Here is a 16,050-nt window from a genome sequence, read left to right on the forward strand (position 1 = left end):
CCGTATGCCCACCACAGTTTATGCTTGTAACGGAGCAATGACATATGGGAAGCAGGCTGCAGCGACCCCCATCCGTCACTAGCATCACCTCACATCAAGGGAGGTAGCGTCACATGGACATCCTATATTTGGAGTTTTTGGTTACGTTAATGTGGACCTACACTAACTAATCTATTCCAACCAAGGGATTCTGAGCCCCAACGACCAGTCTCCTTACGTGGTTCCACACCAGGAGCACTCCAGTGTTTGTTCTGAGCTATACTATATGTATTTTGTATTTATATGTATTTTAGCATCCTTCCATGGCGCCAATATGTGTGTGATTTAATGTTTTTATAGAATATTGTATGTTTAATTGAATAAATCCACAATTACATAATAAGTTGTCCAACTGGTACCAGGTAGTTGAGTGCCCCCAACCATATTATACATACCTATTTGTCTCTAGTTTATGCTGCCGTTAGTATGGGCGGCATAAAGTTGATTACAGGTTCCCTTTAAAGGGGTATTCCAGTTGTTGTTTTTTTTGTTTTGTTTTCTATAATAGGAAATCATACAATTTTCTAATATATTTAAAATTCTGCATACATACCTTTCTTATATCAGGCAGTTGACCCCTATATGCAGAAGAATGGTATTGGTTCTGTGTAATGTATCCATGGCCTAAGTGAAACATTGCATCAGTCATGTGACTCTCCTTACTAGGGATCGACCGATTATCGGTTTTACCGATATTATAGGCCGATATTCTGGATTTTCAGAGTTATCGGTATCAGCATCTATTTTGCCGATAACGAATTGGGAACAAGGATTGCGTTGCTGTCAGAGCGATCCGTGTTCCCTCAGCAGCACAGGGGAGAAGGAAGCAGTGTCTCCCTCCCCCTGTGCCGCTGCCACAAATGAAAGGAGAGAGGAGAAGAAGAGGGTAGGGGCTGTGGCCACTGCGCCACCAATGATGTTAACTCACTCATTCATTCAAATTTAACTGGAGGGAGCACCTAAGGCGTTAACTGCCGCGGATCACAGCTACCGCTCACAGAGGTCGGGTGCGCCTATATGATTCTGCAGCCAGCACCCGCCTCCTGTATATGAATTAATGGGCGAGTTATCTTCATTGGTGGCGCAGTGCGCCCTCCCCCCCACCCAACCCCAGTATTAAAAACATTGGTGGCGCAGTGCGCCCCCCCACCCAGGCTTCCTAGTATTAATCATTGGTGGCAGTGGCCACAGGGTCCCCTCCTCCTCATTGGTGGCAGTTTCTGATCGGAGCCCCAGCAGTCTAAGCCTGGGGCTCCATTCGGGTACCATGGCAGCCAGGACGCTATTGAAGCCCTGGCTGCCATAGTCGGCTCCCTGCTGCTGTGTGCACAAAGCACAGGGCAGCAGGGAGAGTGTGAGGTCCTATTCACACTAATAGAGATCTATCAGGGTGAATAGGACAAGGCTTCTAGCCCCTATGGGGGCTAAAAGTTAGTAAAAAAAAAAGTTAAAAAAAAAACACAAACACCAAAATATTAAATATAAATGAAAAAGAAAGATTTGCAAAAAAAAAAAGCTACACATTAACCACCTCCGGACCGCCTAACGCAGATTCGCGTTCCGGAGGTGGCAGCGCTGCGCACAATCACGCATATACGCGTCATCTCGCGAGACGCGAGATTTCCTGTGAACGCGCGCACACAGGCGCGCGCGCTCACAGGAACGGAAGGTAAGAGAGTTGATCTCCAGCCTGCCAGCGGTGATCGTTCGACGGCAGGCTGGAGATGTGTTTTTTTTAACCCCTAACAGGTATATTAGACGCTGTTTTGATAACAGCGTCTAATATACCTGCTACCTGGTCCTCTGGTGGTCCCCTTTGTTTGGATCGACCACCAGAGGACACAGGTAGCTCAGTAATATGTTGCACCAAGCACCACTACACTACACCCCCCCCCTGTCACTTATTAACCCCTTATTCACCCTTGATCACCCCTGATCACCCCATATAGACTCCCTGATCACCCCCCTGTCATTGATAACCCCCTGTAAGGCTCCATTCAGAGGTCCGTATGAATTTTACGGATCCACTGATAGATGGATCAGATCCGCAAAACACATACGGACGTCTGAATGCAGCCTTACAGGGGAGTGATCAATGACGGAGGTGATCACCCCATATAGACTCCCTGATCACCCCCCTGTCATTGATTACCCCCCTGTCATTGATCAACCCCCTGTAAAGCTCCATTCAGATGTCCGCATGATTTTTACAGATCCACTGATAGATGGATCGGATCCGCAAAACGCATACGGACGTCTGAATGGAGCCTTACAGGGGCGTGATCAATGACTGTGGTGATCACCCCATATAGACTCCCTGATCACCCCCCTGTCATTGATTACCCCCCTGTCATTGATCAACCCCCTGTAAAGCTCCATTCAGATGTCCGCATGATTTTTACGGATCCACTGATAGATGGATTGGATCCGCAAAACACATACAGGCGTCTCCCTGGAGCCTTCCAGGGGGGGTGATCACCCCATATAGACTCCCTGATCACCCCCCTGTCATTGATTACCCCCCTGTCATTGATCACCCCCCTGTCAGGCTGCATTCAGATGTCCGTATGATTTTTACGGATCCACGGATACATGGATCGGATCCGCAAAACACATACGGACATCTGAATGGAGCCTTACAGGGGGGTGATCAATGACAGGGGGGTGATCACCCCATATAGACTCCCTGATCACCCCCCTGTCATTGATCACCCCCCCTGTCATTGATCACCCCCCCTGTCATTGATCACCCCCCCTGTCATTGATCACCCCTCTGTAAGGCTCCATTCAGACATTTTTTTGGCCCAAGTTAGCGGAATTATTATTTTTTTTTTCTTACAAAGTCTCATATTCCACTAACTTGTGTCAAAAAATAAAATCTCACATGAACTCACCATACCCCTCACGGAATCCAAATGCGTAAAATTTTTTAGACATTTATATTCCAGACTTCTTCTCACGCTTTAGGGCCCCTAGAATGCCAGGGCAGTATAAATACCCCACATGTGACCCCATTTCGGAAAGAAGACACCCCCAGGTATTCCGTGAGGGGCATATTGAGTCCATGAAAGATTGAAATTTTTGTCCCAAGTTAGCGGAAAGGGTGACTTTGTGAGAAAAAAATAAAAAATATCAATTTCCGCTAACTTGTGTCAAAAAAAAATAATTTCTATGAACTCGCCATGCCCCTCATTGAATACCTTGGGGTGTCTTCTTTCCAAAATGGGGTCACATGTGGGGTATTTATACTGCCCTGGCATTCTAGGGGCCCCAAAGCGTGAGAAGAAGTCTGGTATCCAAATGTCTAAAAATGCCCCTCTAAAAGGAATTTGGGCACCTTTGCGCATCTAGGCTGCAAAAAAGTGTCACACATCTGGTATCGCCGTACTCAGGAGAAGTTGGGGAATGTGTTTTGGGGTGTCATTTTACATATACCCATGCTGGGTGAGAGAAATATCTTGGTCAAATGCCAACTTTGTATAAAAAAATGGGAAAAGTTGTCTTTTGCCAAGATATTTCTCTCACCCAGCATGGGTATATGTAAAATGACACCCCAAAACACATTCCCCAACTTCTCCTGAATACGGCGATACCACATGTGTGACACTTTTTTGCAGCCTAGGTGGGCAAAGGGGCCCATATTCCAAAGAGCACCTTTAGGATTTCACAGGTCATTTACCTACTTACCACACATTAGGGCCCCTGGAAAATGCCAGGGCAGTATAACTACCCCACAAGTGACCCCATTTTGGAAAGAGGACACCCCAAGGTATTCCGTGAGGGGCATGGCGAGTTCCTAGAATTTTTTATTTTTTGTCACAAGTTAGTGGAAAATGATGATTTTTTTTTTTTTTTCTTACAAAGTCTCATATTCCACTAACTTGTGACAAAAAATAAAAAATTCTAGGAACTCGCCATGCCCCTCACGGAATACCTTGGGGTGTCTTCTTTCCAAAATGGGGTCACTTGTGGGGTAGTTATACTGCCCTGGCATTCTAGGGGCCCAAATGTGTGGTAAGGAGTTTGAAATCAAATTCTGTAAAAAATGACCAGTGAAATCCGAAAGGTGCTCTTTGGAATAATGGCCCCTTTGCCCACCTAGGCTGAAAAAAAGTGTCACACATGTGGTATCTCCGTGTTCAGGAGAAGTTGGGGAATGTGTTTTGGGGTGTCATTTTACATATACCCATGCTGGGTGAGCGAAATATCTTGGCAAAAGACAACTTTTACCATTTTTTTATACAAAGTTGGCATTTGACCAAGATATTTATCTCACCCAGCATGGGTATATGTAAAATGACACCCCAAAACACATTCCCGAACTTCTCCTGAATACGGAAATACCACATGTGTGACACTTTTTTGCAGCCTAGGTGGGCAAAGGGGCCCATATTCCAAAGAGCACCTTTAGGATTTCACAGGTCATTTACCTACTTACCACACATTAGGGCCCCTGGAAAATGCCAGGGCAGTATAACTACCCAACAAGTGACCCCATTTTGGAAAGAAGACACCCCAATGTATTCCGTGAGGGGCATGGCGAGTTCCTAGAATTTTTTATTTTTTGTCACAAGTTAGTGGAATATGAGACTTTGTAAGAAAAAAAAAAATAAAAATCATCATTTTCCGCTAACTTGTGACAAAAAATAAAAAATTCTAGGAACTCGCCATGCCCCTCACGGAATACCTTGGGGTGTCTTCTTTCCAAAATGGGGTCACTTGTGGGGTAGTTATACTGCCCTGGCATTCTAGGGGCCCAAATGTGTGGTAAGGAGTTTGAAATCAAATTCTGTAAAAAATGACCAGTGAAATCCGAAAGGTGCTCTTTGGAATATGGGCCCCTTTGCCCACCTAGGCTGCAAAAAAGTGTCACACATGTGGTATCTCCGTATTCAGGAGAAGTTGGGGAATGTGTTTTGGGGTGTCATTTTACATATACCCATGCTGGGTGAGATAAATATCTTGGTCAAATGCCAACTTTGTATAAAAAAATGGTAAAAGTTGTCTTTTGCCAAGATATTTCTCTCACCCAGCATGGGTATATGTAAAATGACACCGCAAAACACATTCCCCAACTTCTCCTGAATACGGAGATACCAGATGTGTGACACTTTTTTGCAGCCTAGGTGGGCAAAGGGGCCCATATTCCAAAGAGCACCTTTCGGATTTCACTGGCCATTTTTTACAGAATTTGATTTCAAACTCCTTACCACACATTTGGGCCCCTAGAATGCCAGGGCAGTATAACTACCCCACAAGTGACCCCATTTTGGAAAGAAGACACCCCAAGGTATTCCGTGAGGGGCATGGCGAGTTCCTAGAATTTTTTATTTTTTGTCACAAGTTAGTGGAATATGAGACTTTGTAAGAAAAAAAAAAAAATCATCATTTCCGCTAACTTGTGACAAAAAATAAAAAGTTCTATGAACTCACTATGCCCATCAGCGAATACCTTAGGGTGTCTACTTTCCGAAATGGGGTCATTTGTGGGGTGTTTGTACTGTCTGGGCATTGTAGAACCTCAGGAAACATGACAGGTGCTCAGAAAGTCAGAGCTGCTGCAAAAAGCGGAAATTCACATTTTTGTACCATAGTTTGTAAACGCTATAACTTTTACCCAAACCATTTTATTTTTACCCAAACATTTTTTTTTTATCAAAGACATGTAGAACAATAAATTTAGAGCAAAATTTATATATGGATGTCGTTTTTTTTGCAAAATTTTACAACTGAAAGTGAAAAATGTCATTTTTTTGCAAAAAAATCGTTAAATTTCGATTAATAACAAAAAAAGTAAAAATGTCAGCAGCAATGAAATACCACCAAATGAAAGCTCTATTAGTGAGAAGAAAAGGAGGTAAAATTCATTTGGGTGGTAAGTTGCATGACCGAGCAATAAACGGTGAAAGTAGTGTAGGTCAGAAGTGTAAAAAGTGGCCTGGTCTTTCAGGGTGTTTAAGCACTGGGGGCTGAGGTGGTTAACAATAAACATGTTCATGTTCAGCAGATTTGTGTAGGAATTTTTTGTTTTTTCAAAAATGAAAATGCACAGAATATCGGTATAAATTATCGGCTATCAACCTGAAAGTTCGCAGATTATAGGTATCTGCTCTATAAAAAAAAAAAATATCGGTCGATTCCCTACTCCTTACACCCTGATATTCATTAAGCAGCAGTGTTACATGACACACAGGACACATTCATGTGATAAGTAAGTAGGATTAGTGGTGGAATCATAATTTTCATTGTGGTTATTACAGTGACTACATCATTGTGTGCCTGTCTGTAATGATTTGTAAAATGGCTGCCTGTCTCTAAGTGATGTTGTCATGTTGTTAATAAAGTTTAGTGTAAAAGAAAAAAAACAAACAAACAGCACTGAGATCTGCTTCTACACAGCCACTGACAGACATGAGGTGCTGCTGCAGATAGTAATACTGTATATATTGTATATGTTCTGCTCCTCCGTACACTACTATTCACCTGTTAGATGCCTAGGCTAACTGAAAGCTGGGTCACATGACTGACAACTAACACTATGCATATCTAGCTCTCCTATGGATGCATTGTACAGGATTAAAATGGACCATAATGTTTTAGAAAGAGTCAAATACACAGATATAATAAAGGTCTGTGAACAAAAATTTAAATACATGTAAATTAGAAAATTGTTCGACATCCTATTGTGTAAAGAAATAAATGTAATCATCAAAAGCGGAATACCTTTTTAAAGACGTTTTCAGGGAGTTACGGTAAACATTGTTGACTTATTCTCAGGATAGGTCATCAATATCAGATCGGTCTTACACCCAGCACCCTTGGTAATGAAGCTGTTGGAAGGGGCCATGGCGATTGCTGCGGCCTGTGATGTCACGTCCATTGGTGACACGGCCTTTCTGCAGCTCAGTACCATTCAATTGAATGGAATGTCGCCTGCAGTACTGAGCACAGCCACTATAACATGAACTCTGAAGAAGATAGGTCACCAATATTTAACGCCCAGAAAACCCCCCCTTGAAGTTGTCGGTGCTAGTCTCAGCATCAGGTGCCTGTTACAGGGTCCTGACACTGATGTGAACCCTATAAGGTAGAGAAGTCTGGCTTAGTGACCCGTCCTTCTTAATGTCTGTAGGTGGGGAATCAGTTTGTATGCTTCTCTTACCCTGGAAATATTGTCACTTTTTGCAGATTGCAGATTTAGACGATGAATTTGCTTCATTGATGCTCGAAGAATACAGCGAGGATCTTAATCTCATACCGGTAGAAAAGGTACAGTAGCCACTATATTAAAGGGTGACAGTTGTAAATTACACATTTCCATCAAATTTGTATGAATACATGAAAATTATTGTGGCGCTTGGTAGATAGCGGAACTCTAACCCCCACCTTCCCAGCCCCTTGTGGTTGTGATTGCCAGGCTGCTGTGTATATGTGTCACCGCAGCACAATGGACAGCGCTCCACCCATGAATACACCAGACTGTAACTATTCTTACATCAGTCCTATCAGAAGTGTGTTTTTTGGCCAAACTGCGATCACATACGTAATGCTTTGCAATTCTTAGTATCACCTTGACTTAAATGTATGTCAGGGAGCTTCTAGATAAGAACATTTACATCGTATTTCCCTGAAGGGTTAAACTAAAGAGCAATTTCAGTGAAGCAGCGGTGATGTAAAACACGACTATAGATAAAATGTCCAGGGTATGGGTATCCACTTGTTTGTATGGAGGCAATACCTGATCAGCTGCCGCACACTTACCTGTCTGTCGTGCTGTATTTTTCCATAATCAGGTCATACTTTGTACAGTGAAGATGTAATCCCCATCATATGTCCAAAAACAAGCCCCGCAGATGAAACAGCTATGTGACATATCATAGTCTGAACAATGTTAACCAAAGTGAGAAACGTACACGTTTGAATATGAGGTTTCCCCGTAACTTGCGTTCCTGTTGTGTTCTTTTTGGTCTCAAGGCCCTACCTTAACTTTAACAGTCACATTAAAATTGGAAAAGCCCTCCCTTAAATGGCACTTTTCATTGAAGGATTTTGAGTATAGAGCTGAGGACATGGGCTGCTAGATCGCCGCTAACACATCTGCAATATCCATTCCGGAGGCCAGCCACGCCCACTGTGAAGGAGCCCAGCACCGCCCCGCATACTCCGAATCTCCTCCTTGCTCCTCAAAATCACAAAGCTAGAGCGCCGTAATCTCGCGATGCGTGAGCTAGCGCATGTGCAGTGTCGGCATAGTGTTCTTCCCTGTGCTGGCATCCGCTTCAGAGAACAAACTGCGCTTGCGCATTGCGATATTACGGCGCTCTAGCTTTGTGACGTCGGGGAGCAAGGAGGAGATTCGGAGGATGCGGGGCGGTGCTGGGCTCCTGCACAGTGGACGTGGCTGGACTCAGAGTCAGAGAACGCTGGACTCATCTCTCAAGCATGGAGGAGACAGGACTCCTCTAAGGTTAATTTACATATCTATAAAATCGTTTTTGACCCAATAAAAGCACAGAGAGCTATGGGGACTGGATATTGTGGATGTTCTAGCGGAGATCTAGCAGCCCATGCCCTCAGCTCTATACACAAAATCCAGGTAACAGGTTCCCATTAATAGGTCTGCTCTTTCTTTGCAGCCACTTTTTGTTAGAATAATTCAGTCTTGTATGGTTCCTACTAGGACCCCAGTGTTGGACTGCCCGGTGGCTCAGTGGTTAGCACTGGTGCCGTGCACTGCTGGGGTTCTTCATTCAGCCAAGTACAACATCTGTCTGGGGGAATCTGACAGCAAGTGTTCAGTTTTCTCTGCAATGCCTCCACAAGAAAAAGAAGAAAACCATGGTGCCTATTGGCATTAATTGACTTTTTTTGTAATGCTCAGGTCCTACAGAGGGAAAGAGGTACTTTGTGTAACTCAATCTCCTGTGCTGATTGACAAATGCAGTGAATGAGGGACAGCCCGTCCCTCTGCCCCCCCCCCCCCCCATTGTTACTATAGTTCAAAGTTAGCAAAGCAAAGGCTGAGCTTAAAAGAGCTGTTTAAAGGGGTCGTGGAGATTGTGAGAGTGCCGTCTCCATTGTAGCAGCGGTGAAGTGTAACTACAAGGGAGACAGCGTGCAGTCCAACTTTGAAGAGGACGCAGCACTTACATGAGTGCCACGAACAGCTGATCAGTGTCGGGAGCCATGCCCTCGCTGATTTGATATTATCTATCCTGCAGAAAGGTCTTCAGTATTATACCACTGCACAACCCATTAATTAAAGATAAGAAAGAGAAGGGGAGAGGTAAATAACAAAAGTAAAGGGGCTGGTGAAGAGGAGACTGACCCCTCTGGAGGACCTCGAGCAACCATGTATTAGACGGTAATTGAATGGGCGCTGTGTAATCACATTTCTGCAGGAAAATGTGTACACGACACCAGTGATCTGCTCATTAGCAGGGACGCTGTAAAAAGAAGGGGTTGTCCTAATGGGATAAATCTTTCAAAGTTTTTTTCTAACACTGCATAAAGGTACAAAACTAGCCCCCTGTTTCCTATCCATGTGAAATAATGCTGTAAGGGGGACATGGATTCTTATCGGTACCCGGAAGTAACCCACTGTTGTACTGTGCAGTTACAGGCTGCCATTCGCAGGATTACGCTGGCTCGCTCAGCAGTCCCAGTGCTGTGTGGCAGTGCTTTGAAGAATAAAGGTGTCCAGCCTCTGTTAGATGCCATCACGCTGTACCTGCCCTCACCAGACGACTGTTCCCATGACTTCATGTAAGTGAATTTAAAGGGGTTATCCAAACTATAAAACATGCCCCCCCAATGCCCGGGCCCCTTATATAGATTATACTTACCCTGCTCCCCAGCACTCGCGTCACTCCGGATCCCCTGCTCCCCAGCACTCGTGTCACTCCGGATCCCCACACGGCCACTGCTAAATCTCCCCTGTCGTGCAGATCAAAACATCCGGCTATGGAGGGAGTAGCCAATAGCAGGCCATGATGGGGACGAGCCTCCCTGGCGTCACCTGCGATGCTAGGGAGGCTCGTCCCCATCGCGGTATAAGTATAGTCTATATGAGGGGCCCAGGCATTGGGGGGCATGTTTTATAGTTTGGCTAACCCCTTTAAGACTAGTTGACCAAGTCATTAAAATCTTCTTCCATTAAAGATAAATTCCTGCCATATGCCTCGATTCTGTTCAGTCAGATAATGGTGCTGTAGGAGGGGAGGTTAAAGGGGTTCTCATGGCACATTTAATAGCGACCAGATAACCTTCTCCACCTATGGTACTTACCTTTGCAATTGTACTACATCCCCCTCCTGCTCATTTCACATGTTGTACACAGGAATAATGTGTGATCATCTCCACCAATAAACAGGAGGTGTGAATGGGGAGATGGCAAGTAATGGAGGAACAGAACATCATTGTAAAGGCTGAAATATCGGGAAGGTTATTATTAGAGAAAGCGCTAGTGGTATACCCTTGTGGTTCTCTCCAAATCCCAACCCTTTGCCATCTTAATCTGTGGATGGCATAGCGGTTTTTCCCCTGGGTAATGTAAGAGTGACTATCTTCACTCCTGCATACAAAAAGATGACCATGTTCACTACAAAGTGCCCAAAATTGACGATTCCTGTAATTACTTTCATGGATCTAGTGGCAAAGCTTAGAGCAGGTGTGCAGAACCTTTTCTGCTCCATGGGCCTCTCCGAGGCTCATATTGAACCACTCCCAAAGATTGCAATAAGGCTGGGGCTGCATGGTGACTTGTATCGCACATCCGCAAGTCTCTGAAAGGTTACCAAAACAACTTACTGTCATGCAACTAGTTTAGAAAAAAAAACATGGAAAAAAAACAAACCAGCTAAATTGCAGAAATGTTGCACCCAGACAAATCTCAAACTCCCCGGACTTGCATTGTGGTCTATGATGGCAAAGCTTCTTGTGACTTTTGACCAAAAATCCAACAATGTCATGTCACAGTAGGTCACCATCACATTCATACCATGTGACACATGTCACTACGTAGTGTAAAACTTAAAGGGGTATTCTCTTCTGAGACAGTTATGGTATATTAAAAGTAGATGTCATAAATATCTGATGCAGGTTCCACTTCCAGAAAACCACCCACCAATTGGGATGATGGAGACCCCCTACTACCCAATAAGCATTCCACGGAGTAGGAGACCAGACATGCTCGTGGCTCTCTCCACTGAAGATTGTGGTAACTACTTAGCCTTTCATAATGACCATAAACTACAATGGGTAGAGCTGAACGCATAGATATCCACCTCTAATTCATATACTCCTTTCTTAAGTGCCAAACATGGGTCAGTGGACCCCCATTGTCCCGATATATGGGATACACAGTACAGCTGTAGTACTTGGCTCTTGCCTCTGTCTCTTGTCTTCTCTTTGACATGGAAACTACATGTGAGCAGCCGCACACAAACATGCATTTTTGTGTATAGGAGGTTGGGGGCTCCACAGGATGGCATCACGAGCGGCAGGTTGTGCACCCCTGGCTTAAAGGGATTGTTTGAGTTTTAATTTTACTAAAGTGCCATGTAAAATAATAATAATAAAAAAGAAGTACTTTCCCTTCTTGTGTGTGTTTAATCCAGCGCTGCTGCAGTCATATGCCCTGGGCTGCAGCTGTGATGTTCAGTGTACTGTTGCAGCCAATCGCTGACCTCAGCGATGTAACGCGCAAGACTGCTGAGGCCAATGATTGGCTGCAGCACTATACAGAAGGTCATGGCTGTCGCCCACTGAATAACAGATCTGCAGACCTGGATAGGAGTGCACACAAGAAAGGAATAGCAGTATTATTAGCAGTATTGCCTATACGAAAATCAACACTGCCCCTGATTTCCCGCATGCAGTAATTCTGTAAAATATCAAGAAACTGAAATGAAATTTTTCTCATATGAAATCATATGTGTTCCTTTATAGGTCCTGGTACAAGGATGACTTGTGTGCTCTGGCATTTAAAGTTGTTCATGACCGGCAGCGTGGACCTATGGTATTTGTCCGAATTTATTCTGGAGTAATGAAAGCGCAATCTGCAGTGTATAATGTGAACAAAAACTGCACGTGCGTATTGTTCTGTCGGAGATGTAAAACCTTACTGATGTAATAATGCTACTGTGCTCCAGCACTGCAGTAACGAGTAGTATCTGGGTTAGTCGGGTACATTGTTGTTTGCAGCACCAGAAACAAAGACCTCTGGGGAGCACTGTAACCTTGGAGGATCGGCCAGTAAGTCTTTGTTCACATCTCCTTCAAGCAGGATTTCCCCAGATCCGGCATTGCCGGGTTCTCTAGTTCACCGCCCGATCCCCATTGACGGTAAAGAGGTCGGGCAGTGATCTGACTGCTTTCCAGCTGGACAAAAAAACGTTAGCTGGAATTTGTGCTGGATCAGCTTGATGGAGATGTGAACGAGGCCTTATGCTTCTTTTGTTTTGTTTTTTTGTTTTTTTTAGCACTTCCTGCTTTAAAGGGGTTATACCATGATTGATGTAAAAAATTAAAATCAGACATCATATAGTACACGACAATACCTTTCTAACAAATCTAGAACCAGCCCTGTACCTCACATGGATCCAGAGATCTTCACATTCATTGCTCTACTAGATTATCTTCAGATAATGGCAGCACAGGGGGCGTGTCCTTTCTGCTTATGCCTCAGCCGGATCTCAAAACCGGAATGCCACAACGCAAGTGTCTTACTTCCCTAACTATAAAGTGCTGCGGAATATGTTCATACTATATGAGAGAACGATGATTCTGTGCATATAAGTGGACAGCTAGTGTGAGTGTTGTCTTTTTATACAGGGAAAGGATGAGCCGATTAATCTTACCATTTGCTGATCAACAAGTAGAAATATCCTCTCTGCCTCCCGGTAATATTGCCTTAACTGTGGGACTTAAACAGGTAAGTGTGCATTGTTTTCTCCAATGCCAGTATGTAGATAGTATACACACCAGTGGTACCTGCATACTACAGTAGGACTATATGCTTTGTGTGCCGTTTCCCAAAATTGACTATACTCCTAAAATACGTGCATATTATTCTCCTGTTTACCAGCTCTTTACAGGGAAACTCCACTAATAAAATATAGCTTATTTATTGAGTCATTTAAATAAGCAACATGGTCATTAGCAGACAGCACTGGATCTTTGCGACCTTCTCCGTTCCAGGAGGTACTATTTCACCTGGTGGACGGTGCCTAGTGCCAAGTCTTAGGGCTCATGCACATGACCGTATGTTTGATCCAGACCCATTCATTTCAATGGGGCCACAAAAGATGGACACAGCACACCATGTCCTTGTCTGCACGTCCGTTCCGCGGTCCTGCAAAGATAGAACATGTCCTATTCTTGTCCGTTTTACGGACAAAGATAGGATATTTTTATTGAAGTGAAAAAGAAAATGGCAGCATGCAGGCGGCCAGAATCTGTGTTTTGAGGATCCGCAATTTGCGGACCGCAAAACATTACAGCCAAGTCCTTATGGTAGGCTCACACTGAGTTTTTGAAGCACATTTCTCTGCAGGTTTTTCAGCGAAAGCCAGAAGCAGATTCAGAAATAATCGAAACTATAAAGGAAGAACTTATTTCTCCTTCCTTCTGGATCCACTTATGACTTTGGCTGAAAAACCTGCAAGAAAATCTGCCTCAAATCTCCCTCCAAAAAACTTAGTGTGAACCTACCCTTATAGACCATGAAGTAAGTTGTAAGTAAGTTCTTGAACCAAGCAGGCCGTTGGAATGGTACCTTTTCTGAAAGTTACACTGATGCACAAGAAGTGAATAGAGCACCACCATTATATCAGGGTGACCGCTGTCAGTGGACACTGCGTGTTCTGTAACATTGTACTCATATGTTTACCTCTGTGTATCACAGACTGCAACTGGAGACACTATTGTATCCTCAAAAGCATCTGCATCAGCCGCTGTTCGCAGGGCGGGTCGAGCTGGGGAGAAGAGCAATGACAAGAAGTCACAGGACAACCTTGTATTAGCCGGTGTGGAGATTCCAGAGCCAGTCTTCTTCTGTACCATTGAGCCATCCTCTGTAGCTAAACAACCCGGTAAATTCCTAAAGCTGTTAACCCTTTACATTACCTATATATCATATTTTTCGTCCTATAAGACGCACCGGCCCAAAAGACGCACTTAGGTTTTAGAGGAGGACAAGAAAAAAAAAATATTTTTCATTAGACCTCAGATCAGCAATCAGACCCCCAATGTTAATCAGACCTCAGCTCACAGCCCCAATCAGATCCCCAATGTTTATAAGATCTCAGATCAGACCCCAATGTGAGTGACCCCCCAATCAGACCTTAGATCAGAGCCCAATATAAAGAAGACCCCCAATCAGACCTCAGATGAGACCCCCATGCCTCATATCAGCCCCCAGCCATATATGAAGGACATATCTGAGCCCGAGCACCGCGCCAAGGTATCTCAAGTAGCTCGGGACCTAACGCTAACCTACCTGTGCCGTAGGGGCAATACCAGGAGCCAGTGGGCATATTACAGGAGCGTAAGGTCCGAATCACAGCAAAATCCCAGTTGTGTAGGATGTCTTTTTGTGGTACTTGTGGTCCGCTGTATCAAGGACATATCTGATTTTGCTGGGGATCGCCATTAGCAATGGGCCACAAGTGCAGGATCTGCTCCCCTGGGTATAGATGCACAACTGCATATGGGGTTGAGCACTTCCTGCCTTTTGACACCACGCCATTTTTTGTAGTTTGTATATAGATATCTTTGGAGGTATATAAACTCCATATTTAAATGTGCCTGATTTTCATCCACAGGCAACATTTAGGTGCACCTCTGAGGCCTGGGCCTTATCAGTCAGTCTTGGGTGGGGCTCAAAGATCTCAGATCAGACCCCAATGTGAGTGACCCCCCAATCAAAGCTCTCTCCCTCCTCCCATTGTACGCATGGCTGCATGCTGGAGGTAACTGGGTTTGCTGTGAGTCGGACCTTACGCTCCTGTAATTCGCCCACTGGCTCCTGGTATTGCCCATATGGCACAGGTAGGTTAGCGTTAGGTCCCGAGCTACTTGAGATACCATGGCGTATTTTTCGTCCTATAAGACGCACCGGCCCATAAGACGCACTTAGGTTTTAGAGGAGGACAAGAAAAAAAAAATATTTTTCATTAGACCTCAGATCAGCAATCAGACCCCCAATGTTAATCAGACCTCAGCTCACAGCCCCAATCAGATCGACAATGTTTATAAGATCTCAGATCAGACCCCAATGTGAGTGACCCCCCAATCAAAGCTCTCTCCCTCCTCCCATTGTAAGCATGGCTGAATGTTGGAGGTAACTGGGTTTGCTGTGAGTCGGACCTTACGCTCCTGTAATTCGCCCATTGGCACCTGGTATTGCCCATATGGCACAGGTAGGTTAGCGTTAGGTCCCGAGCTACTTGAGATACCTTGGCGCTGTGCTCGGGCTCAGATATGTCCTTCATATTAGAATATATTGGCTAAATTCTCAAAAAAACACCAGTTTGATGGTTTAGTCAGACTTGTTTGTTTGCACCTTCCTTATTAATGTTTTTCTCCACCGATCTGACATTGCCGACCTATCCGGAGGCCATCAATATCTAGGTACTGGAAAACCCCTTTTAAAGGGGTTGTCTGGTTTCAAGGTGAAACCACACAAACCTTCGGATCACCCTGCAGTAAAGAACTAGTAATTACTTACCTGACAGATCCCTTGCCGCCGCTCCACTTCTCCCGGCAAGACTCTATTTACTTAGCTGCAGCTCTGATGTTACATCGACAACACGGGAACCTCTGCAGCCAATTACTGGCCTCTTTAGGTGCACTGCTGCTGAGGCCAGTGAAGGGCTGGAGCTTTTATAAGTTGTAGACGTGACATCACCGATGCAGACGGATAAATAGAACCCAGTTACAACAGAACAGGATTCGTCAGGCACCAGTTCTTTATTCTGGATCTTAAACCCCTTTAACCACCTCCGGACC

At 44.5% G+C, this 16,050-nt stretch overlaps 1 protein-coding gene across 2 annotated transcripts in view; it reads left to right on the top strand.

The window, feature by feature from the left end:
- LOC120992451 (ribosome-releasing factor 2, mitochondrial-like) overlaps window positions 1–16,050 on the top strand; it is a 63,655-nt gene that overhangs the window by 28,876 nt on the left and 18,729 nt on the right. For both annotated transcript variants that reach the window (XM_040421443.1, XM_040421444.1), the window contains exons 11-15: window positions 7,228–7,308; window positions 9,656–9,804; window positions 11,989–12,129; window positions 12,874–12,973; window positions 13,946–14,132. In XM_040421443.1, coding sequence (XP_040277377.1) covers window positions 7,228–7,308; window positions 9,656–9,804; window positions 11,989–12,129; window positions 12,874–12,973; window positions 13,946–14,132 — 658 coding nt within the window. The remainder of the gene's footprint in view (window positions 1–7,227; window positions 7,309–9,655; window positions 9,805–11,988; window positions 12,130–12,873; window positions 12,974–13,945; window positions 14,133–16,050) is intronic.

Source organism: Bufo bufo, chromosome 2, assembly GCF_905171765.1.
Source record: "Bufo bufo chromosome 2, aBufBuf1.1, whole genome shotgun sequence".
Lineage (NCBI taxonomy): Eukaryota > Metazoa > Chordata > Amphibia > Anura > Bufonidae > Bufo > Bufo bufo.